This window comes from Bos mutus, chromosome 7 (genome assembly GCF_027580195.1).
Source record: "Bos mutus isolate GX-2022 chromosome 7, NWIPB_WYAK_1.1, whole genome shotgun sequence".
NCBI classification, from domain to species: Eukaryota; Metazoa; Chordata; class Mammalia; order Artiodactyla; family Bovidae; genus Bos; species Bos mutus.
The window spans coordinates 27764955-27792752 of record NC_091623.1 but is presented as its reverse complement, the minus strand read 5'-3'; the positions used below and the strand labels follow the sequence as shown (position 1 = coordinate 27792752).

Sequence of the window (27798 nt, the reverse complement as noted above, 5' to 3'; positions counted from 1 at the left end):
ATGACATATATATTTGGTTTGGCCCCTGCCCAACAGCCCCTGACACCCCTAGGATTTCCTAAGTCATAAGAGTGATAAAGGTATCTTTTAGTATTCATAACAAATAAAGGGTTATACTACACCTGAGTTTATGTTAATGAAGTGGCTTTTGGGGAAGCTCATAGTGATGGGGCCTGGTTGCTAGGAGAATCAGCCATATAATGAGAAGTTTAGAATTTTCAGCCCCGACCTCTGATCTGACAAGGGAGAGGAGCCAAAGATTGATTTATGCACCAGTGGCCAAAGATTTCGTCAATCACACTTATGTTATGAAGACTCCATACAAGTCCTAAATAGTGGGATTCAGACAGCTTCTAGGTTGGTGGTGCTGGGAGAAGGCGTGGAAGCACGGAGTCCTTCCACACACACCTCGCTCTATGCATCTTTCTCTGACTGTTCCTGAGTTGTATCCTTTTATAACAAATCAATAATCTAGTAGGTAACTAATTTTTATGAGTTCTCTGAACTGTTCTAGCAAATGATGGATGCTGAGGAAGGAGTTGTAGGAGTCTGTCATTTTTAGCAGTTTGGTCAGAAACACAGGGGACAGCCTGGACTTGTGTGATTGGCGTCTGAAGTGGGGTCATCTGGTAGGACAGAGCCATCTATGGAATCTGATGCTATCTCCAGGTGGACAGTTTCAGAATTGAGTTAAACTGTAGCATACCCAACCTAGACAGCATATTAAATTAAAGCAGAGACATCACTTTGTCAACAAAGGTCCATCTAGTCAAGGCTATGGTTTTTCCAGTGGTCATGTATGGATGTGAGAGTTGGACCGAAGAATTGACGCTTTTGAACTGTGGTGTTGGAGAAGACTCTTGAGAGTCCCTTGGACTACAAGGAGATCCAACCAGTCCATCCTAAAGGAAATCAGTCCTGGGTGTTCATTGGAAGGACTGATGTTGAAGCTGCAACTCCAATACTTTGGCCACCTGATGCGAAGAGCTGACTCATTGGAAAAGACCCTGATGCTGGGAAAGATTGAGGGCAGGCAGAGAAGGGGATGACAGAGGATGAGATGGTTGGATGGCATCACCGACTCAATGGACATGAGTTTGTGTGGACTCCGGGAGTTGGTGATGGACAGGGAGGCCTGGCGTGCTGCGGTTCATGGGGTCTCAAAGAGTCGGACATGACTGAGCGACTGAATTGAACTGAACTGTAGCATACCCAGCTGGCACAAGACAGTTAGTTGGTGTGAAGAGGAAAACCCCACATACAGTGGTGACCAGAGACTGTTCTCCCTCTCAGCCATGAAGCCAGTGAAACTTCTGCTGCATAGGTTACTTCAAATCACAGGCCAATTTTTAAAATGTGTGATTTCTTATTGCTTTTCTCATACAAAATCCCTCAAACTGTGTAAGCTTCAGGTCCCACACAAAACCTGGTTCCGCCTCTGCTGATTAGAAATGAGACACAGAACGGACAGAAGCTAGAGCAGCATTCCTCTAAGGATAGTCCTGGATCCACCTGCCTCAGAATCACTTGGGAAGCTTGTTAAAATGCAGACCCCAACTGCAGTCCATCTGAAGAGACTCTGACTGGGAATGTACATGTTATCAAGTTCCCCAGGTGATCTTACGATGAAAACTAAAGGTTTCGAATTTTTGGTTTGGACTGCTAGCTGAGGCTTAGCAATGGTCTTTATAACATACCCTGTGGGCTCCTAGTAGCTTGTCAATGATCTCACATCCAAAATAAAATAAAGAGCCAGAAGGAGCTGGTCTTGAGAGAATTTCTCATCCGGTGGAGCCGGAGAAGTTTAATTTAAATGACTTTTTGCTCTTGAAGGGTTACCAAATATATCTTAAAGTTGTTGAGGTAAAACCCTTAAAATTTGTGTGGTAAAACTCTCAAGTCTCTTGGCTCCATTCTTAACCAAGGGAACAATTCCAGACAGCACAAGAAAATTCTAACAGGGACTGACAGTTGATCTCCTGTTCTAGTCACAGCTGGTCTTTCTCCATTTTCCTTATCCCTACAGTCCAGGTGAAGAAAAGAACCAAAAGGACATAGGAGAGAAGATGATATTAATATAATTGTTAGCACATGCCTGCATCACTGAGGACAATTTCTTGAGACACTACACTACTTCTTCCTTGGCCTTTTCTTTTAAAAGGAGTTGAGTTCATCATGTGGGAATGGGAGGAGATATTCTTGGAATCTTATGTCAAAACAATCCACAGAGTACCAAGTATTTAGCTTGGGCTAAAGTATGACTTCCCTGGTGGCTCAGATGGTAAAGCGTCTGCCTACAATGCGGGAGACCTGGGTTCGATCCCTGGGTTGGGAAGATCTCCTGGAGAAGGAAATGGCAACCCACTCCAGTACTGGTGCTTGGAAAATCCCATGGACAGAGGAGCCTGGTAGGCTACAGTCCATGGGGTCACAAAGAGTTGGACACTACAGAGCGACTTCACTCACTCAAAGTACTATCTATACTGATTTGGGGAATGCTGGGAGAGTTTAGCCAAATTATATCTCTTCTCTATTCCAAGGTGGGTGACCATTTCTGTGACAAGCAGGAATAGTGTTGTGGTTAAAAATCTGGGCTTTCAAGTCTGACAGACAGGGTGTTTAATCTTGCTTTGATAATTTTTTAAGTTGTATGACTTTGGGCTATATAACCTCTGTTTTTTCAAGGGAAAAGTAAGGATCACAATAAAATAAACCTTACAAGATTGTGGTGATAACTAAATGTGACAATCGACATAAAACACTCAGCTTGTGCGTGCATGCCAAGTCACTTCAGTCGTGTCCAACTCTTTGGGACCCCGTGGACTATAGCCTGCCAGGCTCCTATGTCCATGAGATTTCCTAGGCAAGAATATTGGAGTGGGTTGCCATTTCTTCCTCCAGGGGATCTTCTGGATCCAGGGATCAAACCCAGGTCTCTTACGTCTCCTGCATTGGTAGGTGGGTTCTTTACCACTAGCACCACCTGGAACAGCTTAGCTCAGCACCCAGCAACAAGGATTATTATTAGTGAGCTCTGCCTCAAGGAAATGGCAACCCACTCCAGTATTCTTGCCTGGAAAATCCCATGGACAGAGGAGCCTGGCGGGCTACAGTCCATGGGATTGCAAAGAGTCGGACACGACTGAGCAACTAGGACAGACAGACCTCAAGGGTGGGCTGAAGAAGTTCCCAAGTACCTGGTGGGAGCAAAGCTTCTGTGTTAGCTATCTGTGGCTGGGTAACAGATCGCCACAAAACTTCTCATTGTCTCACTCTTTGTGAGGATCAGGGATCTGGAAGCCGCTTGGTTGGGTAGTTCTGGCCCAGGGTCTCCCAGAGGTTGCAGTCAAGCCTGGAGCCACAGACATCTAAAGGCTTGATGGGGTCTGGAGGATCAGCTTCCAATCTCCCTCAGAAGGCTCTTGGCAATAGGAATCAGTTAGATTCTTAGCATGTGTACCTTTCAGTAGGACTACTCACAACACAGCAGCTCACTTTTCCTAGAGAGAAAGCAAGTGCGACCGGAAGGACCACAGTGCCTTTTATAACCTAATGTCAAATGTGACGTACCATAGCTTCTGCTGTATTCTGTTGGTCACACAGACCAACCCCATACAGTATGGGAGGGGGCTGTACAAGTATGTGAATACCAGGAGGCAGAGATCACTGGGGGTTCTCTCAGAGGCTGGCTACCCCCACCTTTAAATAGTTTCCTGAGCAATGCCACAGATGCTCTTTTTTTTTTTTTTTTTTTTTTTTTTAGAGCTGAGAGGCTTTGAAATGATTATAGTTGTTTATAATCTACCGGCAAATGAAAGGCATCCAAGCATCAAGATAAATGTCTGAGTGGGGTCTTCTAGCCTCTTGAAAAACATGTGGCTGCACATGCTGAAGAAATCCACAGCTGACTTTAGTAAAACCTTGACTATTAAATATTCCAGCCCTGCACTTTCACAAAGTGCAAAGGACAGAAGTTGTCTCTCTGTGTTAACAAGTAAGAATGTTAGCGGATAAGTCATGGTTTACAAATCTGTATTTATGATTGGGGTCTGGCTGACAAACAGCAAGAATAAACCATACAACCTGGGGAGTCCAATTCCAGCAGGAAGTTGCTTTGAAATAACATCATACTTCATTCACTCCCCAAATGATGTCTTTGACGACCAGTTTGGACACATCAATAAAACGTCCTGTCACTTACCATATTTTATTTTCTTGCAGCATTTCCCACTGTTTGATGGTAACTCTCACAGTGCCTGTGCTTACAGCACAATCCACACTCTGATTTAGATTTGCCAAGCAGATTGCTTTTGGCCAAATTTCTTGTCCAAACATAGGTCCTTTCAGTTTGAGAGTTCCCACTAAAAGATCCCTAAAGAAAAATATGCAGTTTTACTGGCTCGGATTTGTAGCTCCAAAATTTAAAAGAAAGCGGCTGGTTAACATTATAGACATTTTGAAGTACTTGTCTTTCAGAAATGCAAAGAACAATAGCAAGGAAAGCCTTTGATGGCTCAGAATTTATTTTATTTTATGTACTTATTAATTGGTACACTTTCTCCCCCATTTTAACCAAAGATTCTGTACATTGAAACAATAAAATAAGTAAAGACATGTGTCTTCTTTAAAAATCCCGATACTGGTTAAGTCTCAGAGTCCTTTTCCATGCTTTCTGGGTAAAGGCTTTTTCTGTTCTCTCAGCCCTGCAGCACTTTGATCTCAGAAGCAGTGCCATTTGGTTGTAAATGTATGTGGCGCCTTTGATCTAGTACTTAGCTGGTCTTATTTAAAATAGATAGCTTCTTTTATCTAAGTCGTGTTTACTAGGTCTCGCTCTATGAAAGATGGTTTAAATTGCTATTATTTAGATAGAAAGTTATATAAAGTTTCTTAAGAGTGCCCAGATCTGAATCTAATTCTCTAAATTCTAAAACCCCAACGGCATTATTATATGTTTCATACAGCAAATTCTTATTAAAATGAGCTGCTTTTACAGATGTCAGGTAATATTTGCAAAAACTCTGTTTGCTTTTTAACAGGGAACTGATTTTCCAAAGAATAATAAACATATCCTACACTCGGGCAAAACGAGTACTCTCAGAGCGCCTAACTAAAAGGCCAATTTTCCCCTCTGCAATTCACATATTAGTATATTTTTCTATTACTGGATTATGAATACAACAAAGGGTATATTGAAATGGGACTTTTAAAAATTAATAAGTGTATATCTTAAATTCTCTTCTTTAAGAGGACTTCTTAAATACTTTGTCAGTCACTTTAGTGATGGGTGCTTTCAATTTCCTAGGGTATATTCAATTATTCATTCAACAAACTATATTGCAGGTGCAAAGACAGAGAGAGATTAGGTCAAAGACTCGGCCCTTAGGTTGCTCACAGCCTGGGGTTGGGCGGCAGAGCGCTAGTAGACAATTACACCTCAGTGTGGTGTGTGCCTCTTATGGATGCTGGTCTTCCCAGCCTGCAACTGGGAGTGCTCAGGGAAGGTCTCCTGGAAGAGGCGGTACCCAAGCTTTAGTGAAAGACTACTGACTCAGAATTCGTATCCTGTACAAATATTTCCAGCCAGATCCATAACTGCAGAGACACCTCTCCCAGTCTCCACAGCCCTGGTTAAGGCAGCTGGCCTAAACCTTGAGAGAGGTGCAAAGCTTGAAGGGCGTTGCTGCCTGAAGCGACCTGAAAAGCTTATAGATTGCCATCCAACACTAAAGAGCAAAAGCCCAAACCATCTTTCACAGAAGCCACTTGGTCCTAACCTGAAAGTTAAAAACACGTAAGCCTGAGGTACTCTCATAGAGTGTTACCACATTCTGAGTATTTTCAGTGCTTTCTCTATATTAATGAATTGAGCCTATCCTCAACCCTACAACACAGGGACCACTATTATTCCCATTTAGAGAGCAGGAAATTGAGGCACAGAAAGACAAGTTTGTCCCTGGTTTTTCAACTAGTAAGTTCCAGAGTTGGAATCAGAACCCAAGGAGTCTGACTCCAGAATATATGTTTTTAATTATGGTATTAAACGTGTCTCCCATTTTCCTTTGTTCCTTACTTTCTTTTCTCTGAAATAAAGATTTGAGGAGGGCCCTGGTAATGAGTGCAATCACTGAGCACAGAACAGTTGCCATTATTACTTTTGTTATTATTTATTAACAGAGCGTGAAAGCCTCTCGTACATAGTAGGCATTCAGTGACTGTGAAATAACACTAAAACATTTGAAGACTAACCAAGACATTTGCATGGGCTCTGGGGCTGCAAGAAAGTCTGCATGATCATCAAGGGGATTAGCAATGGCTGTGGAAGAATAGATGCGGACAGTAAATGTATAAATAGAAATAAATGTCCAGAGACCCATTGAGTTGGGGCGAAATGATGAGATGCCAGATTCTTTAACGACTCCTTTTCTCCTTCCCTTCTTAAGTGCTGCTTAAGTAGAGCTGAGGCCAGACGGGATGCAGCTAAAGTGGCCCTAATCAACTCCCTCTTCAACGAGCTGCCCTCTCGCCGGATCACCAAGGAATTCATTATGGAGAGTGTGCAGGAAGCAGTTGCCTCCACCAGCGTGAGTACCCACCAGGGAAGGGGGAGCTGGCTATACTGCGAGTACTGAGGCCTTTGAATCTTGGGAGATGCTAATGTGTACAAGTTCTTTAAGAACTGTGCAGGTTTTTTTTTTTTTTAACCCATTAAATCATTAATTTTCAGCAAAAAGAGCACTTAGATTGAAAATCATGATATTAGGGCTGTCTCCCTAGCCATGTCTCAGCAAGATTCTTTAGCCTTCCTGGATCACAATTAATCACGCTGTCTATCAAAGTGGATCAATTATCCATCTTGATTTGTTTATTTGGGTATTTGCTGTTTGAGGAGCACTGATTCTTTTAGGGCCTAAGGATGCATGCAGTTGAATACCACTTTAACCTAGACATAAAGAAGTTCAGTTTTTCCCAAACTTGACTAATCATAAAAATTATCTGAAGCGCTTGTTAAAAGTGCCAATTCCCCAGCCAGCAGGAGGTCCTGCAATCTGTGTTTTTAAGGAAATACTAACTGCTTGAAGTGAAGTGAAGTGAAAGTCGCTCAGTTGTGTGTGACTCTTGGCAACCCCATGGACGATACAGTCCATGGAATTCTCCAGGCCAGAATACTGGAGTGGGTAGCCTTTCCCTTCTCCAGGGGAATCTTCCCAACCCCGGGATCAAACCCAGGTCTCCCACATTGCAGGTAGATTCTTTACCAGCTGAGCCACAAGGGAAACCCACTAACTGCTTAGCTATGAGAAAAGCTGTATGCCTAATATTTGTTAGATGTTAGAGTTATCACACTTAATATCGATTACTTTATTCCGAGAGCTCAGGAAATTTCTGTAATAGATGTAATTAAATGAGAAGTACTTTGAGAGCCAAACTATGTCTTAGATATTTAGACAGGACATTTTCTCGCCAATCTAGGAGTAGATTATTTGCCCCATGAATTATTTGGTGCTCCTGATCCTTGTACCTCCAAACTATAAACCATTTTTACCACGGAGGAAGCCTTGGGGCTCACCTGGGGCAGGCGTCTCCCTATGTGTCCTTAAAGTGCAGAAACCAAAGGGCATTACCAAAAGTGCAGAAACCAAAGTGCATTACCAAAGAGATAAGCTACCTTCTGCTTCGCCTTTAGCATGGATCAACCCTGAGATTTTCACTCCTGCTTCCCTTAACCTGACTGTGCAAGTCAAGGTTCTGTCATTCTGGAGAAGCTACTGATAAGGAAGGTGACATTATCACACCAGCTGTGACCTTTTTGGCTGCCTTCCCCCCTCATAAATGCTCTTATCACACAGAGAAGCGATGAGGGGGAGAGCGGCAGGGACTGAGAGTGGTTGTCCTGGCAGAGAGACTTCAGGGAGCTCTGGTCTGTCTCTGCTCTGAGGATGAAAGGAAGCCTTTATTTTTCTACCCTGTAAATTTCAAGTGCCTTTGAGGAAGAGAAGTTAGGAAAATGATGCCTGATTTATATGTGTGGAATTTACTCAGGAGCAGGGAGGGGTCCTCAGTGTAAATGTAATTTATCATTTTTTTTCATGGAAATTTCTAAAGAAGGAGAATATATATGGTTCATAGGCTTCTGGATGGATTTCCTCTGGGATATTTAAAAAGCCAACATAAATATTTCGGCAGTAGTGTGTTAATGTTATTGCATTCAAAAGCTATAAATTTGCGGCTATCTGAGGCTGGCAGCTGTTTGCTCAGTCTCACAAAGCCATTGCCCACCTTCCCAGGAATCCAAGGCCATGGGATATTGAAGGGCAGGCCTCAGTGCCATTCCAGAGCTCATGTTAGCTTTTTTATTGCCACTCCCCATAACCAAATATTGAAGGGGAATTTCACTTTTCCCCATCACCCACCCACCTTGTTTCTTAAAGATTAAGTGGCCCAGAATTGAAAAAATATAAACCAAAATCCATGTCTCCAGGTTGAACACCAGCCTATTATGAAAAGTTCCCATTGAGAATCACCATGGTCAAACATCAACGTGAATCAGCCATAGGTGTACATATGTCCCCTCTCTCTTGAACCTTCAAATTAAAAGATAAATAAATTAAAAAAAAAAAGAATCATGGTGGTAAAATATGAATGGTCCATACAACTGGAGAATTTTTTCCCTGTTAATTACATAATTTGCTTGGTGATCATTAGAATTCTATGAAGCAAGTCAGCATTTCAAGATTTCAATAATGGATGAAAACAGCCTCGAAGGGCAACCATTCATTCAGTTCAGTTCAGTTCAGTCGCTCAGTCACGTCCAACTCTTTGTGACCCCATGAACCACAGCATGCCAGGCCTCCCTGTCCATCACCAACTCCCGGAGTCTACCCAAACCCATGTCCATTGAGTCGGTGATGCCATCCAACCATCTCATCCTCTGTTGTCCCCTTCTCCTTCTGCCCTCAATCTTTCCCAGCCTCAGGGTCTTTTCCAGTGAGTCAGCTCTTCACATCAGGTGGCCAAAGTATTGGAGTTGTCGCTTCAACATCATCCCTTCCAATGAACACCCAGGACTGATCCCCTTTAGGATGGACTGGTTGGATCTCCTTGCAGTCCAAGGGACTCTCAAGAGTCTTCTCCAACACCACAGTTCAAAAGCATCAATTCTTCAGCACTCAGCCCTCTTTATAGTCCAACTCTCACATCCATACATGACCACTGGAAAAACCATAGCCTAGACTAGATGGACCTTTGTTGACAAAGTGATGTCTCTGCTTTTTAATATGCTGTCTAGGTTGGTCATAACTTTCCTTCCAAGGAGTAGGTGCCTTTTAATTTCATGGCTGCTCATTAGGGTGGCATTAATGCCACTACCAACAAAAACGCTATAGAGACGTGGGAATTTCTGCTTTAGTATAATTATTCTTTTTGAGTATATAATCAGTTAACATTCTAATGAAAAGCTAGATTCAAATTGACTTCAAAATCCTCTTCACTTAGAGATGGTGAGATTAAGGCTTTTATCCCGAATCAGCTGGACATGGTTATAAGGTGCACACCTGAAGGGTTAGAAGCACAGGAGTTTCACCGTGGGGCCACAGGATTCATTCATGACCCCCAAAGAAGAGGAGGAAACATCCATGACGCTTTCCTTTTCTGCTTCCTTCCCAAGGGCACTTTGGATGATGCAGACGACCCGAGCACCAGCATCGGAGCCTATCACTACATGCTGGAGTCAAACATGGGGAAGACCATGCTAGAGTTTCAGGTACCTGCCACATGTTTATTTTGCTACACAGCCCCTAGAAGCCTGGGGGAATGCCAGTCTTATCACAAACAGCTCTTTGTTTATTTGGGTCATTTTAATTTAACCCTCTTAGAATCCAGCACTATAACTCTCTTTTAGCAGCACTGCAGTAGGCTAAAACAAACAAGTCAACAAGGCACGATCTTTGCTTCTTCAAAGAAAGTAGAAGACTTGAGCTAAGAAACAGGTAGTGAACATTACCATCTTATGACCCTGTTAACACTTTACCAGCTTTTCAGTATAAAGCTCCCCTATAAATCAAATCAAACAGCTTGAAATACTGCTCATGACCGTTTGGTTCTTAATTTTCAGAAGTTATAGATGAAGGTGACTGCAATGTATATTAAATAATTTCCCCATCCGTTATGGTATTTTTGTTAAACAAGATCTGCCATCTCCTATCGTTGAGTAAATAAAAAAATTTAGCAAGCTCTAGCTGTTTTCATTCCATGCTGACAAGCAATACCAGAGCTAAGGAACTATATTACCTGTTATTTGTAAATTAATTATATTAGTAGTAAGAAGAAGAAGAATAGCTTACACTCATCGGATGCTTACCTTGTCTGGCACTGTGCTAAGCATTTAACAAATCTTACCGTAATTTAACCTTTACGGTAAATGTATGAGTGTTTATTATACCCATGTCATCACTGAAGGAAGTATGTCATACAGCTTAGTAAATGGCACAGCCTGGGTTCAGACCCAGGCAGTCTGATTTCTGAGTTCATATTTTGACTATTATCCTGTACTGGGCTTGACAGACAAAAATTCAATAGTGGTTGAGAATGAAAAGTATGCTCTCTAAAAAATTAAATTTGAATACAGTTGACCATCCATATACATCAATGCTACTAAGAATCAATATGCAGTGTTATAATAAGGAGACTTTTCCTCCAAGATTTCTATTATTTTAGGTTAGATTCCAAGAAGCAATCAGAATATAAAGTTTTATGGGCAAAAATGTTCATCGTGGTATAATTTACAGTGGTGGTGTAGCTGAACCCTAAAGCCAGCTTTCAGATACCATCTTTGGTACCTTTCAAACTCTTTTCCGGATTACAGTGCCACAGCCACTTCTCAGGTGGATATGTCCGTCCTGCCCATTTTAAAATTCATTAATTTCACTCACCACTCTCTTGTTTGATTAAAGCAAAATCGCTCTTTTCTCATCCTTTCCTAGGAAGATCTCAGTCATCCAGATTTCTCCTTAAGCAGTTGTGGTCTCACTGACCTTTGATGTTGCTTGTCTTGGTTTGCAAAAGACCCTGAAGCTCACCTTCTGGTGTAGACAGCGGCTTGCAGCAGCCAGTGGTTCTCAGCCCTGGCTGGGGAGTGGGTTCGGCTGCCCACCTCTAAATCTGTTTCCTCATTTGTACATAAATCAGGAAGAATAATAGTAGCAATAATAGCAGTGCTACCTCACTGTGCCATTGTGGAGATTAAACGAGACTGCATAGGGAGTTCAGAACGGTTCCTGGCATATGGCAAATGCTCAGTAAAAAATGACAACTGATAGATATATATTTCTGAAGAAGGACTGCTTTACTTGAAATGCCAGAGGCTACTGGATGGACTCCCCTGACAGCTTTATCTAACCTAAAGTCTCCAGAAGAGGACAAAGTAGCTTCCCAGCAATAAATGCTTCAGGGCCCTGCGTCTCCTGCATTGCAGGCAGATTCTTGGCCAAATGAGCTATGGGGGAAGCCCTGCTATAGAATACAAGAGTGAAACTGGCAAGAGTCATTTTTTATATCCCATAACAATCTAAAGTCAGAGGAAACATGAAAGGGAGACGCATGACACAAGAGAAGGAACACAAACTAAAACAAATCATACAGATCCAAGAGCCAAGCCTGTTCTACCACTTGTCGCCTGTGAACTCAGGCATTCTGAGACTCAGTTTTTCTCATCTACAAAATAAGAATCATGATGTCCACTGTGTAGACTTTTTGTGGGACTTATACAATGTGGCATTTATAAAGCATTTAGCACAATGATTCCCTAAGAAAGAAATCATTTATTTTAATTTCTCCTCTCTCCCTGACAGAAGAATATTGTACTTTTTTTTTTCCTTACAGAATGAGTGTTGCCTGGCCAAGAACATGGTAGCTTGTATGGGATTTAGTAACTCTTTTCAGAAAAATCAAGAATGATTTTTTAAAAATGCAGTGGGTTAGTCTGCCAAATATAAGGAAGGCAAAAAAAATTTTTTTAATTTTTAAATTCTGTCCAAGTACTATGAAAGGCTGTACTCAACCACCTTTTAGTAATACTTTTTTTTTTTAATTGCCTTACGATGGGCTGCATGTCTTCTGTGTGGTCTGCGTAGTAAGGTATTTAAGAATGTGAAATAATAATTTGACTCGTATTGTGGAAATGCTTCATAAATTCTTGTAAAGGAGGCTGGGTGCCGGATGAGAGACAGAGGTAGAGGAAGACATGAGAGCAGGAAAAATCCAAACTCCCTCCTCCCAGTAGGGATGCTGGCAACCCACAGGGAGGGCCATGAAGTACATCCCTCTTCCTTCCTCCAGCCCCAGCTTGCCTGCTGGTTTCCTACACATTCCTCCGTGGCCTGGGTTAAATGCTTCAACTTGTTTCTGCTCATAATGGGAATTGACCACAGGCCTGGGCTGTCTGCAGTCAACACAGCAATTCAGTCCCCCTGGTGGGTAATAGATGTGTGTTTGTATCTAGCTACGGATGACTATACAGTCTAAAAACAAGCCTGGTGTCTCCTGACTGCCCTCAGGCTTTCCAGGGGGGCCTTTAAGGAGGCAGAGCTCGGAAGAAACCTGATCGGCTTCTGCTTACCTTCACTTCTCGGGCGGGAGGCTGGGGTGCCTGCTTAAGGTAGCCTTGCCTCTCTCCGTAGAGAAACTGCCTCATGTTTGCAGGGGTGGGATGGCGGCAGCTCTAGCCACTGGGTCTTGTCAAGGTCAGATTCAAGGCAGACTTTGACTGAAGCTGGTTAATATATTTATTCTGAAGCCTAATGCAATCCAAAGATGAGCTGTTTATTTACATCTTTGCTAAATTCTCAAGGTTGCCTTTTAAAACCTCATCCCATAAACAAATTTCCTCTTAAATCCATTCTCTTGGGTTGGGAGATGGTGCCCACCTGCTTTTCAAGTTCTCCATTTACACTGTTTGTTTTTCTTATTCCTGATGAATCACAGAACCAAGCCAGTCTCCCAGACAGAGTTCCAGAGAGAAGCAGTGTTCATTTTCTCCCTGCGAAGTGGCTGGGAGGCCACACATCGTTTCTCGTAGGAGGCAACACCAGGAAGCTCTGTGAGGACAGACCCCAGTTGTTGTTGGGTTAGATTTAATGAATCTAATGACATCTAATTTAATGACAACATGAACCAGAAAAGCCGTAGAACAAAAGCTACAACTCCAATGTTCCTGAAGAGAAAGAAAACACAGGACTCAATTCACCATTTGATTTCGAATTTACTTATGGGGGCTCCCTGTGGCTCAGACAGTAAAGAATCTGCCTGCAGTGCAGGAGACCCAGGTTCGTTCTCTGGGTCAGGAAGATCCCCTGGAGAAGGAAATAGCTTCCCACTCCAGTATTCTAGCCTGCAGAATTCCATGGATAGAGGAGGCTGGTGGGCTACAGTCTATGGGGTCACAAAGAGTCAGACACAACTGAGCAACTGCTGCTGCTGCTGCTAAGTCGCATCAGTCGTGTCCGACTCTGTGCGACCCCATAGACGGCAGCCCACCAGGCTCCCCCGTCCCTGGGATTCTCCAGGCAAGAACACTGGAGTGGGTTGCCATTTCCTTCTCCGATGCATGAAAGTGAAAAGTGAAAGTGAAGTCGCTCAGTCGTGTCTGACTCTTAGTGACCCCATGGACTGCAGCCCACCAGGCTCCTCCGTCCATGGGATTTTCCAGGCAAGAGTACTAATATTTGGTAAAGGGAACTGGCTACATAATGTATGGGGCCTGGTGCAAAATGAAAGTTTAAGGCCTTTTGTTCAAAAATTGCTATGAATTTAAAGATAGTAAAGCACTAAACCAAGCTCAAAGCCTGTGTGACTGCACAGATCACAAGCTCGTGAAACTGCCCTTGTCCCTGACACAAGATCCCCAGAACAGCCCAGACTAGGGTAAGAAGAGTCAAGCATTCAACTGGGGTACAAAATTTAAAGGAGCAACAAAAATTCAGTAATCAAGGCAAATAATATTATAATGTAATACATTTAAAACTCAAAATAAATGTGCAAAAATCTATGACAAATGAAACATCCAAATTTTAAATAAAGATAGGATTTAAATAACAGACCCTGAACTTATGCGACTCACCTTAAGTCTTGCTTCACTCACCTGGCCCTAGTCTTAACCCCACCTCTAGGCCAGCTTCTTGTTTATCTGTAAGCCCATGGAGAGGAGCCAGGCTTCTAGGTCAGCCTACGTTACAAACACAGCTCAAAGACTTCAGTGAGGAAGAAGCAGGACAGATAAGCCCACCAAACAGACTTCATTCAAAATGATAGGGCTTCAACAAGTAGAAAACAAGGCTGAGAAGACCAGGCAGTGAGGAGTCACGGGAAAACTAGGAACTGAGTCCTCACAGAAGCCCACAGCCACCCTCTCCTTGCCAGTCTTTCATAATGCAAGGATTTCCAATGGCATCAATGATAAGCACGCAAAGATTTCCTGGGGTTGAGCCAGGGTTCACACAGCTTCAGGAAGATCTGAAGATAGCGAACTTGGTCAGTTCAGGTCAGTTCAGTTCAGTCACTCAGTCGTGTCCGACCCTTTGCGACCTCATGGACTGCAGCATGCCAGGCCTCCCTGTCCATCACCAACTCCTGGAGTTTACTCAAACCCATGTCCATTGAGTCGGTGATGCCATCAAACCATCTAATCCTCCGTCATCCCCTTCTTCTCCTGCCTTCAATCTTTCCCAGCATCAGGGTCTTTTCCAATGAGACAGCTCTTCGCATTAGGTGGCCAAAGTATTGGAATTGCAGCTTCAACATCAGTCCTTCCAATGAATATTTAGGACTGATTTCCCTTAGGATGGATTGGTTGGATCTCCTTGCAGTCCAAGGGACTCTCAAGAGTCTTCTCCAATACCACAGTTCAAAAGCATCAATTCTTGGTCATGGGAGGGGAAATAAAGAAATGGGACAGGGAGAATGTGGAAATATTTCAGTATACTTCATGTAACGATGGTAAGATCTGTTATCCTCCTCCAGAGAGGAGGGCAAGCACTATAGATCAGGACACAAAGTAAGAAGGTAGAAAGAAGGTTATCTTTCCTAGGGGATTTAGGAACAAGAGCTGCAGGGAAGAAGAGGCAGTTGTGTTACTGCAGAGGAAAGAACTGCTTGATGACAGGATAGAAATTTAGACAAACCAGAGGAGGTGAGGAGGATAATCCTCCTCCTGCAGGCGAAAACAGTCCAAGTCTCAGTGGGGAAGTTTTATGAGAGGGGTAGGTTGCCAAGGGATATGAGAAAGATTTCCAGTTCTGTTCACACAATTGTGAGTTCCACAGTGTTAGGAGGGTTGCTGAGTGACACAACAGAAATTTATATGGATGAGGGGCTTGGCACAAAAATAAGAATGAAAGCTTAGAGGACATTGGAGGGAAAATACATTGTGAAGGCGGGACAGTTATCAAAGGATGGAATTAAGAGCTCTGTTAGCAATAGGTTGTTTCTCAAACTGGGCCACATGGATACAAGGACGATGCCAGGAGGGTTACTGAAGTCACAGAATAAACTCAATACCTCTTTCTGGGTTGTCGACATTATGTGAAGATTGCAGGATGAGGAAAGGAGTGGAGTGGCATTCGTTGTCTTCTTTAAGGAAACAGACATATACAATAAAATGCAAAATTTAAGAGGAGTCTTACAATAAAACATTTGTCAATATTGTCCCTCCTGTAACACCATGGAGACTGCTTCATATCAGAACCTAAACAGCGTTCCTATCCATTTCTTTTTATGTCTGCAAAGCATTCGGTGAGTAGGCCTGAGGGTATAGCAAGGAGGGCAACACAAGTTTACCTTCCTCAGCCACTGGGGTTATCTTGGTAAAAGGCACAGTGGTGGGAGCCAGATAGATTATGGATTTGGTTGGGAACAAAAGATTCTCACTTTCCCAAAGCAGCACAGTGCTGTGACAGAGTGGAAATCTGGAAGGGGGCAGAGAGAAGTGGAGAGGAGCCATAAGAGGGGTGAGTTCCCCTGGCCCTGGACCCAGGACCCTGGGCATGCAGACATGGGGTCAGTGTGTGGCTCAGCTGGTGTCCATGTCAGATTCTAATTAATGGAAACACATGGTTCTGTCCTTACCAAGGTCTCTGTCTGTTCTTGGGCTTCCCTGATGGCTCAGACAGTATCTGCCTGCTGTGTGGGAGACCTGAGTTTGATCCCTGGGTCAGGAACATCCCCTGGAGAAGGGAATGGCAACCCTCTCCTGTGTTCTTGCCCGGAGAATTCCATGGACAGAGGAATAGTGGGCTACGGTCCATAGGGTCACAAAGAGTCAGATACAACTGAGCGACTAACAAAGTGTGTTCTTGTGGTGCTTACCGTGTAGTAATACATATACAAAATCCTAAACTGAAAAGAAGAAAGGCATTACATTCTAAGGGCAATTTAAACATGAGAATAGTGCTATTCAGACATGAGACATTTAGACATGAGAATATTTATTCTGATGATCTTATCTCTTTAAATTTTACCTCATAATTTCAAGGTAACTGTAATCTCAAACTGAGCTTATGTCTCCAGATTTCATAGTGAAAACATTTTCCAGAGCAAGCAGACATAAAGACAATAAAAGTCCACTTTTTTTTTTTTTTTTTTTGAATGGGCATAGACATCTATTCAAATGTTAAGCTTTCATAACTTGTCTCATCACCAGGAAGTTCCTTAACTGTATTGTTATTTTCCAATAGGTATGTGGCTGTGGTTTGTACTACCACTAATCCACTGTAGATGTTTCTCTGATCAAAAAAGAAAAAAAAATGTAGGTAACTTCAATGCTGCTGCTAAGTCGCTTCAGTCATGTCCGACTCTGTGTGACCCCATAGACGGCAGCCCATCAGGCTCCCCCAACCCTGGGATTCTCCAGGCAAGAACACTGGAGTGGGTTGCCATTCCTTTCTCCAATGCATGAAAGTGAAAAGTGAAAGTGAAGTCGCTCAGTCGTGTCCGACTCCTACGGAAGACTGCTAATCCTAATCAGATTGGAAAAACAAATTCTTCAGTATGTTGAATACATGTTAGCTTGCACTCGGTATCATGCAGGGAAAGGATGATGCTGACAGAAAGGCTAAATGCTGTGCTCAGCCCTGGCCGTTGAATGTGAAAACTGTGGGTGGCTTTAATATTAATTCATCCTTATTGGTCATATTTTAAGGCATTTTCTTGACTGAATTTATAAACTCAGGGGTATTTTACAGTTTCTGTAGTTTGTCCATTATATGCTCTATATTTGTTTTTTGGCCTGAATTTTTTAAAATTTAAATTATTTTCATATGGCATATTGTCACTTGGTTCAAAGCTCAAAAGGTACAAATGAGTGTCGGAGGAAAGTCTCGCTCCATTTTTCTCCCCAGAGGTGACTCATGTTGCCAGATTCTTTTGTATCTTGTCAGAACTCTTCTAGGCATTTATAAGCAAATATTTATAGGCATCTTCTAATTCTTTTTTAATCAAGTAGTAGCACTCAGTATACATGTTGGACACCTTGCTTTTAACAACACCACACAGAGACTCTACATTAGAACGAGAGAGCCTTCTCACCCTTTGTGATTGCCTTGTATTTACTAGGACGACCATGTTGTAAGGGAGGAAGAATCATTTTCTTTTTTATCCTTCTGAATTCTTAGCCGAGACTCCTGTAATGAAAGACAGATTAGGAAGAGAAAAACAGAAGTACACCTCACGTATGTGTGAGAGATACCCACGGAAAAATGAGGACCTCCACAAGGTGGCTTAGAATTCAGGATTAAATACCATCTTAATACGGAAGGGAGAGGGGGTGTGGGCCTCTCAGGAAAGCGCATGTGCGCCTTCTCAGTTGCTCAGTCATGTCTGAATCTTTGCAACCCACGGACTATAGCCCATCAGGCTCCACCTGGTGCTCTGCCCGTGGGATTCCCCAGGCAAGCATACTTGAATGGGCAGCCATTTCCTCCTCCAGGGGATCTTCCCGACCCAGGGGTCAAACCTGTGTCTCTTAGATCTCCTGCATTGGCAGACAGATCCTTTACTGCTGAGCCACCAGGGAAGCCCCTCAGGAGAAAGGAGATAATCTTTAAGAAAGATGAATTGATCCTTAGAAGAATAGATAGGAGATATGATAGAGACAAAGTTTGGCTGAGCATGGAGTGGACTTCAGTTTCTACTTCTGTGATAAGAGTCAGTATACCCTGGTTGATAAAACTTCTGGAGAAGGGATTTATACCAATTAAGTTCCTTTTGGAGGATCTGTCTTTTGGGAGATAAGGGGAGTTCAGAGAAAGCCTCTTCCTCTGCTTGCAGTTTTTAAGTAGTTATAGCTCAAAATAATCAATATACCAAAGTTGCATATTTGGGGGTGCTATATTATGCTACACTTCAGGATTTAACCATTCCTTTTAGTAACCATTTCATTTAACCATTCCTTTAAAAATGAACATTTAAAATATTGCCAGTCTCAGGCAGTTTTTTTTTACATGATGCAATAAATAGCCTTGCCTACACATTATTCGAAGATGTGCTGGTATATTTATATAGCTTCCTGGGTGTAAAATTGTTACAGCATATGTGTTTACACTGTTGAGAGGTATTTGTCCATTATTTAATAGTTCGTGCCAAATATAGATAAAACAGAGGAGGGAAGGAAAAACGCTCCGGAAGCCTACGACTGTGGTATTTGAAAAGTCTCAAAGTGTTCTGACAGTACTGTGTATTCCATTTGCCTGATATAGTTGGAGTTAGGGTTATGACCTCTTCAGCAATCACTGAGGCACTTTCTTTCACATTTCTGCTTTGAGACTAATGACAAACATTTGGGTTTTATAGGAGCTTATGACCATTTTCCAACTATTGCACTGGAATGGAAGCCTCAAAGCCCTTCGTGAAACAAAATGTTCCCGACAGGTGAGATTTTTCCAATAAAAAGCAGGTTTGTGTTGTATGGCATCTTCCACTGAGGTTCCTTTATTTGAATTTTTCTCTGTTTAGCACCTTATTTATTAAAAGCAGAGGATATATATATATATATATATATATACATATATATACTGTGCTTAGTCACTCCATTGTGTCTGACTCTTTGAGACCCTCTGGACTGTAGCCTGCCAGGCTCATCTGTCCATGGGGATTCTCCAGGCAAGAATACTGGAGTGGGTTGCCATGCCCTTCTCCAGGGGATCTTCCCAACCCAGGGATCAAACACAGATCTCCCTCATTGCAGACAGATACTTTACTGTCTGAGCCACCAGGGAAGTATACGTATACTAACATGTATATATGCATATGCTAACATATATATGTAATATGATGTGCACATAACTATATGTGCAACATATAAGTGTACTAACATATACATATATATATATATATATGGTATATCTCTATCTGGTATCTCTCTCTCTGATATATCTATCTGGATTTAGATCTAGATATATCAGTCTGGTTGCATCAGGGTCTGACCACACACACTAAGAAGAATGTCGGCTGGCCATAGGACAGATTTAGACACCTGTACTGAACGCTAGAATGGAGGGATCAGTAAGACAGATTTCGTTCCTAAGTCAGATACGGCATCTACTCCATGCAGTGTGCCCCCTCCCACTCTTCAAAGCAGAAAGAAATGTGAGTCTGCGCCGCCTCCAAACCTCCTCACCGAGAACAGGTAGTTATTTATAGCAGGAGGATTCTTCTCACCCCCACCAAATGTTCCCAGTGGGTAACAGAACTGATTATAAAGGTGGGAGACATGGTATTTCCATCACTTCAATTTTTTGTTTTTGTTTTCTATAACTTCAATTTTTTTTTTCAGTCACTTCAGTTTTGGGGTTTGGAAGTTCCTTCTTTATTTTTCAGAGACAGGGCCTCACTATTTCTTAGCCATCTATGAAAAGCATCCTGCACCCTTTCTTGTGGCAAAGGCAAGCCCCTCCCATGCACTTAATGGTTCTCACCCTACTATCACTGAAGATTTGTTCTTCCTTTATCCCACTAGATTTCAAGGATAGTAGTTTATTTTTGAGAATTTGCTAACAGGAAGTTGTATGAGGAGCACAGCCTCTACTAGGCAGCAAGATGAGGGCGGATGTAAAAGTTTTCCGTGCGCTGCTGCCCCAGGAGTTTTTGTTCTTTGCCTAGAAAGCCTGGCTTTCAAAATGTCAAAGATGCAAAAGAAATGAGTAGCTGACAATGGCTTTGGCTATTTTTTTCTTTTCCTTTGATTTCATAAAAAGCCTTTGAAACATGCCGAGTTGGTTACAAACACTTTTCCGTGATTGTTTTTAATTTGTTAAGGTCATAAATAAATACCATATGTTCTTGAAAATAAAAATAAGCAACACATCCAGTCCACAAGGTCTTTTTAAAGAGCGTTCATCAAACTTATACATGACATTACAGTGTACGGGCAAATTTTAAACACGAGAATTGGAAGATAGTGACTAATTTTGCATTGTCTGCAGAAAGTAAGAGACAGTGCACGTAAAGTTACCATTATGATATCAGTGATGATAATACCTATCTTCCATAATTGTTAGGGTCCTTCCCATAGTTACTGTGAGCTGTTTAGTCTGTCATCTTCCTTATGCTAACAACACAGCAGGTAGGAAGCTGACTCTCCTGGTGTCTAAGTCTTGTCCTGACTCAAAGCTTCCTGTTTTCTGCAGTGGGTGTGACCAAACCCAGTTCTGCCCAAATCCTTCTGAGCAGTTGTTTCCCTCTATCTTGCCAAAGCAGCTAATGTTGGGCAGAAGGATTATAAATAAATGAGGTAAAGCTCATACTAATTGTTGTAACAATGCAGTTTCAAAGGAACATATATTTTCCAGTGAGGTTAGAGCTCTGTTCTGTGAATAGCTTTAGGTCATTCCTGGTGGCAGTGTTTTGATTCAACCTGGAGGGACCTTTACTTTGGGTACCAACTTAAGTCATTTTGATCCTTTAAGAGGTGTGTCCTGGGGTTGGGCTTCCGTTCGTGAACATCAGAGAGGTTTGGTTGTCGGTAGAACCCCCATGGGTGTTTGTGTGCTGGGGTGGGGGGTGGAGGTACAGGAAACGAAGTGTCAGCAGGCCATGAGGCCAGGTACTTTTGTTGCTCTTCATTGATGCTCTGGACCTTGTCTCTTGGTTCCCAGGAAGTCATCTCCTATTATTCCCAGTACTCCCTGGATGAAAAGATGCGCAGCCACATGGCCCTAGACTGGATCATGAAGGAGCGGGAGTCGCCGGGAATTCTCTCCCAAGAGCTGCGAATGGCCCTGAGGGAGCTGGAGGAAGCCAGGAAAGCAGGACAAGAACTACGGTTTTACAAAGAAAAGAAAGAGATCCTGAGTTTAGCCCTGACGCAGATCTACAGTGATCCTGACGCTTCTTCACCCAGTGATGATCAGCTGAGCCTCACGGCCCTTTGTGGCTATCACTAGCAAGACCAGGTCCCAGCTGCCCCCAAGGTGGGCAGAAGCTGGACTCTCCCATGAGGAAGCTCATGGAGAGGTTTGGTCATCAGAGGCTTTAGCACTTCCAGATGCTACGTGAAGGCGGTAGTAATTCTCCTCACTTATTCCATGCACAGTATCTCAAGAATAGTAGGACCCTTATAGGACCCAATGTCCCCCTCAGTGCGATTTCCCCATCGCGTTCTCAATAGTTCCACCTCAGGCCAAAAGGATGAAGACGGGATTGTTTGGAAAATATTTCCCAGGCCTGGCTTGAACCTAAAGCCTGGCTGACATGTGCCTTGCTGGATTACGTATGTTGTTTCAAAGAAAGAACCAGTGTAGCAACTCCGAAAAAAACACCAGCCAGGACTAGGGAAAGTAGCATGATAGCAATTAAAAAATACTTGGGATTAAATAAACAATATGGATTATTTTTTAAAATATCCAGGAGTCAGAGTTTCTTCTTAAGCTTTGTCAGCTGCAAGATCATTTACACTCCACTAGGTGTAACATACGGAGAAGGCAATGGCACCCCACTCCAGTACTCTTGCCTGGAAAATCCCATGGACAGAGGGGCCTGGTAGGCTGCAGTCCATGGGGTCGCTAGGAGTTGGACATGACTGAGCGACTTCACTTTCACTTTTCACTTTCATGCACTGGAGAAGGAAATGGCAACCCACTCCAGTGTTCTTGCCTGGAGAATCCCAGGGACGGGGAGCCTGGTGGGCTGCCGTCTATGGGGTCGCACGGAGTCGAATACGACTAAAGCAACTTAGCAGCAGCAGCAGCAGGTGTAACATAAAACTTCAGCGGGGATTTTATCTGGACATCCCACCATCAAAGATTTTGAAGTGGTAATGGTATGAAAATACTATATAAGTGTAATGGGGCTTAAATTGTCATTGTCCTAATTTTTTAAAAGCCCACTCTTCCATGTGGGGATAAATGGCACCCAGGGTAGCACCCTTACTTGTTTCCCTCAAGAAGAATTAATATCCAGTTTTTGTGAGTCCTCAGTCATGTGCATTTTTAATTTTCAAACAGATGAAGTGCTTTATTTTTATGTCTGCCACCTCAGTCATATATCTATACTGGGGACAGTTACTGGCATTTCTAAGACGAAAACGTTTTGAAAAATCATTAGCATTTAACAGTACTTATATTTACATTTGATTTGTTTCTCCTGCATTAGAGAAAAGGAATTGTTAATTGTCTTTGTTGTTGTTCGGGAACTTAAGCCACCAGTAGCTCAGATGTAGTGTCACTTTCCCGTTTAAATTACTGGACTCTTCTCTAAAGGAGGGACAAAACATTGCCATGTCTCTTTTAAAATGGCTCAGGTCAATCAACTGATTAGAAAACCAAAAGCAAATGCAAACCATTTTTATGGTTCTCCGTCACTCAAACTTAAGAATGGCAGCAGTGCCAGTTTTAAACACTTACACGTAGTTCCTTAGTTTTAACACGGGATGGATTATCTTGCATTTACTCCAATGTCAAATTTAATAAAAACACTTTTCTCAGTTTTCAATAAGATTTCCTTTTCTTCCTGTTTAGGCAAATGCGCATTAACTTTCATGAAAGCTGAAACCATTATAATTACACTAATGTTTACAAAAATGTGATAGTTGTAGCTTCATACTTAAATATCTACAATGCTAACTGTCACTCCTTGAATCCCCAAGAAACTGTATACTGAACATGTATTTTGGAAGTAGCCTTATCAATAAAACTTAACTTCACACATCAGATTTCTCACCCCAGGGAAAAATTTAGCTATATACCTTCCCTACTCAAATGTCTTGCAGACATAATACTATATAATATTAGATACATTTTATTTAAAATATTGTTTTAACAAAAAACAATCACATCCCTCCCCATGATGAGGCTAAATGCCACCTAGAAGAAATTCCCAAATAGAAATTAGAATTAATATCTGTAAGTGAATACATTTTAAAATTAAATCACATCCTATTTAAAGTAATGTTTTTAAGAAGTCATTACTCTTTATCATTTCAGAAAAGATACAGCTTCCCGTGTTAGGTGTGATGAAAAGTAGGTACTTCTGTACTGCATTTGCAGTCTTTAACAATGACCACCTCAGGCTGACATTATCTAACTAGATGCAGGAACAGGAATCGGCTAGAAAATATTAAATGTAGTCTCTGCCCGGCAGTTAGAAAAACTGTACCCATTCCGTACACTGGAAGCAGAGGCTCTGGCTTGGCCACTATTAACTTTTCCTGGCTGGTCAAAACTGCCCACTCTTCCCACCACGGTGTGGGAGTTTCAGCAAAATAAGCAAAAGTCAGAATCTTTGCCACTCCCTTTGATGTTCATTTATCACAAATCAGTATCAGCTAAGACCTAATGTCTGTCGGTATATCACATCAGTTCAGTTCAGTTCAGTCGCTCAGTCGTGTCCGACTCTTTGTGACCCCATGAATCGCAGCACGCCAGGCCTCCCTGTCCATCACCAACTCACGGAGTTCACTTAGACTCACATCCATTGAGTCGGTGATGCCATCCAGCCATCTCATTCTCTGTCGTCCCCTTCTCCTCCTGCCCCCATCCCTCCCAGCATCAGAGTCTTTTCCAGTGAGTCAACTCTTCGCATGAGGTGGCCAAAGTACTGGAGTTTCAGCTTTAGCATCATTCCTTCCAAAGAAATCCCAGGGCTGATCTCCTTTAAAATGGACTGGTTGGATCTCCTTGCAGTCCAAAGGACTCTCAAGAGTCTTCTCCAACACCACAATTCAAAAGCATCAATTCTTCGGCGCTCAGCTTTCTTCACAGTCCAACTCTCACATCCATACATGACCACTGGAAAAACCATAGCCTTGACTAGACGGACCTTTGCAGGCAAAGTAATGTCTCTGCTTTTCAATATGCTATCTAGGTTGGTCATAACTTTCCTTCCAAGGTATATCACATAAACATATGTAATTCTGGCCTTGAGACTAGCAGGGTTGAACAGCAAAGTAGACTATTATTATTTTTCATTTTCTATATCTTCTCAATAACACACTGTGTTGAATGGGCCTGGAGTGGAGGATTCTCTACTTAAATATATAGAACCCTGGGTTCTAACATTTTGTGGTTATAAATTCTTTAAGAATCTGATAGAAGCTATGGACCTTATCCTAGGAAAACAGGATGAAACAATTACATTCAAAATTACACAGACTGTTTCAGAGTGTATGTGAAACTCCCCAAAATCCATACATTGCTCTGTTGAAAGGACGCCCAGTTTAAAACTCTTAATTTTTGCATATCTACTTACAGTTTCTTAAACTTTTCAGCAGGGCTCCAACATAACTCAGGCATAGTCCCATTAACCTGTCTCTGAGACAAATGTCATCATCCTTAAATACAGAATTGCACTGATTAAAAAAAAAAAATTAAAAAATTTAAAAAAAAAGAATTGCACTGATTTGTGACAAGAGATAGTTTAATTTTCACAAAACCCAAATACCCCAGATTGTTATGAAAAAAACCACTTAAAGAAAATTAGTCACTTAACTTGTATGAACATATCAGAATATCACAGATTTAATAAAGTCATTGTTCCTCTAATGATCAGAATTTGGTCGTCCATTTGTTCAATATGTTTGCTGTTACATTCATTCACCTATTTCTAGAAAAGGAAAAGAATCAAGCCATAGATATTCTTGAAATGCTGTACCCACATCAATGATAAATCTGATCAGCTAGGTCTCAGGAAAACAAGAAAGAAAACATAAAAGCTTAACACCTTTCAATTTCTTTAGAGAAAGTTTTTGACATCAGGAGCATTGTTGTAGTTGACTTAATCTCTGAAATACTTTAGAGGGTTCTCAGTTCTGTCATGCCATGCCTCTCTTTCTTGCCAAATGACAAAAGAAGCCAGACTAAGAATATTTTTATTATCCCTGACTATGTTTACAGGTAAAGACTATTTAAGACATTAGCTCTTATATATTGTTGATTTTTGTTTTGTTTTACCTTGCAGAAATGCAAAACTCAAGATTTCTTCTATGGTGTCCACCATTTTAAAGGGTGAATATTAAGATTATTTTTAGCCAGGGCTCCAGGGAAATGAAAATATTTTCCCTACCCCAGTAGTTCTCAACTTTGGCTCACATTAGAAATATTCAAGGAGATTTAATAGATCCTAGCTATTCAGATGATCCCCAGATCAATGAAATCAGACTCTCTGGAAGTGGGACCCAGCCATCAGTATTTTTTAGAGGTCCCAGGTAGTTCCAATGTGCAATAAGGTTAGAAGCATGGTTCTACCCAGGAAGTTCTGGCTCAAAGGCCTGCGGCCTAACTAGTGGGAGCTGTTACTTAACTTGGCACTGGCCCCAAATTAAAGACATTGAGCTCTTCTGATTTAGGTAGGAGCAAAACCTTTTGCTTGGGCAAGAGGCTTTCCTGGAGCCCAGAACTAAAGTTGGGCAAGCATGTGTTCACACACACACATCTTATCTTAGCAGGAGAGACAGATCTGTTCCAGGTCCAGACTTTTTCTCAAATATGCCACACAAACTACCTGTACCAGAATCATCCTTTAAAAATACAAGTTCCTGGTCCACGCCCAGACCCGCTAACCAAATTCCACGAGAGAGTCTGGATTATTTACCACTTCACCAGGTGTTTCTGATCACACTTAAATTTGAGTTCTTTTGGCCAAGAGCTACTTAGCACATTCTTTAGTAGGCAGCACAGCCTTGGCCTAACATAATCAGCCTCTTGGTGGAGAGTACAGAAAGGAATAAAAGAGGACAGGGGAGGTTGCCTCTTCACTCTCCTGGAGCTACAGAGAAGCAGAAGGGCTAGCTGCCTTTTCTCTCCCAAAAGAGTAGCTCCCACTGTTTTTATCACTTTGGCTCCAACATTTGGAATTAGCTTTAATCTCTACTGGAAACTGTGAAAATCTTCTATTAGTTTATGGTTAAAGTCATTTCTTTAAACCTCACTCAACCCTGGTAGCACATTCTCTTCTTGGTGCAAAGTAAGTTGTGGGAAAGGGAAGCAGAAGTTTTTCCTGAGAGCTGTTGATTCTCTAGTGATCGTTGGTTCCCAAGTGAAAGTCCTGGATTGCTATCTATTTATAGGCAGTTCCCAATTTTAGCAGCAAGCATGTTTCACAAGTCCATTTGTAATTCAGTTGTTCAATCCTAACAATGCATTTTTCCACAGGAGCAAGGTCATAAATGATGGCCAGTTTCCCAGATGAGCCTATGTAAACAAATATATATATGCACTATGCATGCGTGCTCAGTCATGTCTGACTCTTTGCGACCCCATGGACTGTAGCCCACCAGGCTTCTCTGTCCCTGGGATTTCCCAGGCAAGAACACTGGGGGATCTTCCCGAGCCAGGGATCAAACCTGTGTCTCTTGCATCTCCTGCATCAGCAGGCAGATTCTTTACCAACTGTGCCACCTGGGAAACCCCATGTAAACAACAGGGTAATTTACAAATGGATCTATGGGACATAATACAGCTCTAGGTTGTAGGCAGGGGAGAGTAGAATAAGGGAGAGAGCTGTGGGTCTCAGGCATATTACTGAAGACCTCCCTAGGGCATATGTCTTTGTCTCAAACTGGTTCTCCAGAGTCCCTTTGTTTTCTCTTTGCTCCCCACCCCCACCCCAAGATTAGCTTGACAATACCCCACCCCTTGCCATCACTTGTTTCTTCTTCCGATCACAGCTTCTTCTACTTGCTGACTTACTAAAGAAGTGCTTTCCTTCCTGCCTATCCCACAAACACACTTTGAAAATTTCTAACAACTGGCATCACTAGAAATAGGAACATTGGATGACCTAAAAATGGCAGCTACTAAGCCTCTGTGCAGGTCCTGCAGAAAAGACACAGGCACCGGACGTGGAGCTGCACTCTCCCACCCCTTCACTCCCCTACTTCCTTGGTGTCCTCAGTGGACGCCCCCACGGCACTGCCCCATCCTGAGCACGGATGTCCCAGAGTTAGCCAGTGATTCTGGGTAATCTGGCTCAAAACTGCAAACGGGACTGATCAGTCCATCCCCCTCAGGAATGGGAACCAAGAAACATGGAAGGAATTTGGTAGTTCGAGATGGGAGCTCAAATTGGAAGAGTCAGGTTGACGAGCGCTGTGCAAGTTGAAAGGATGAGGAAAAAGGAATGATGGGTCAACAGAGGAAGCTGGTCAGGAGGATGAGAAGAAGGTGGTCAGTGTAGACAGCAGATGCAAAAAGAGGCAGAAACACAATTAGAAGGTGAGACTATGAGGCCCCGAGGAAACAGGAAGAGCGGCCGGCCCACACCACCAGCAGTAAATTCACTTACTCTTTAGCTGACTGGATCAGCACTTGGCAACCA

The 27798-nt window shown here is 42.4% G+C and overlaps 1 protein-coding gene across 1 annotated transcript in view; it reads left to right on the top strand.

The window, feature by feature from the left end:
- The window catches only part of LIX1 (limb and CNS expressed 1), a 57895-nt gene extending 31943 nt beyond the window's left edge, over positions 1-25952 (top strand). The window contains exons 3-6 of the mRNA XM_005897772.2: positions 6444-6584; positions 9668-9763; positions 18841-18918; positions 21144-25952. Of these exons, the coding sequence (XP_005897834.1) occupies positions 6444-6584; positions 9668-9763; positions 18841-18918; positions 21144-21431 (603 nt within the window). The 3' untranslated portion in view covers positions 21432-25952. The remainder of the gene's footprint in view (positions 1-6443; positions 6585-9667; positions 9764-18840; positions 18919-21143) is intronic.
- The last annotated feature ends 1846 nt before the right edge of the window (positions 25953-27798 follow it).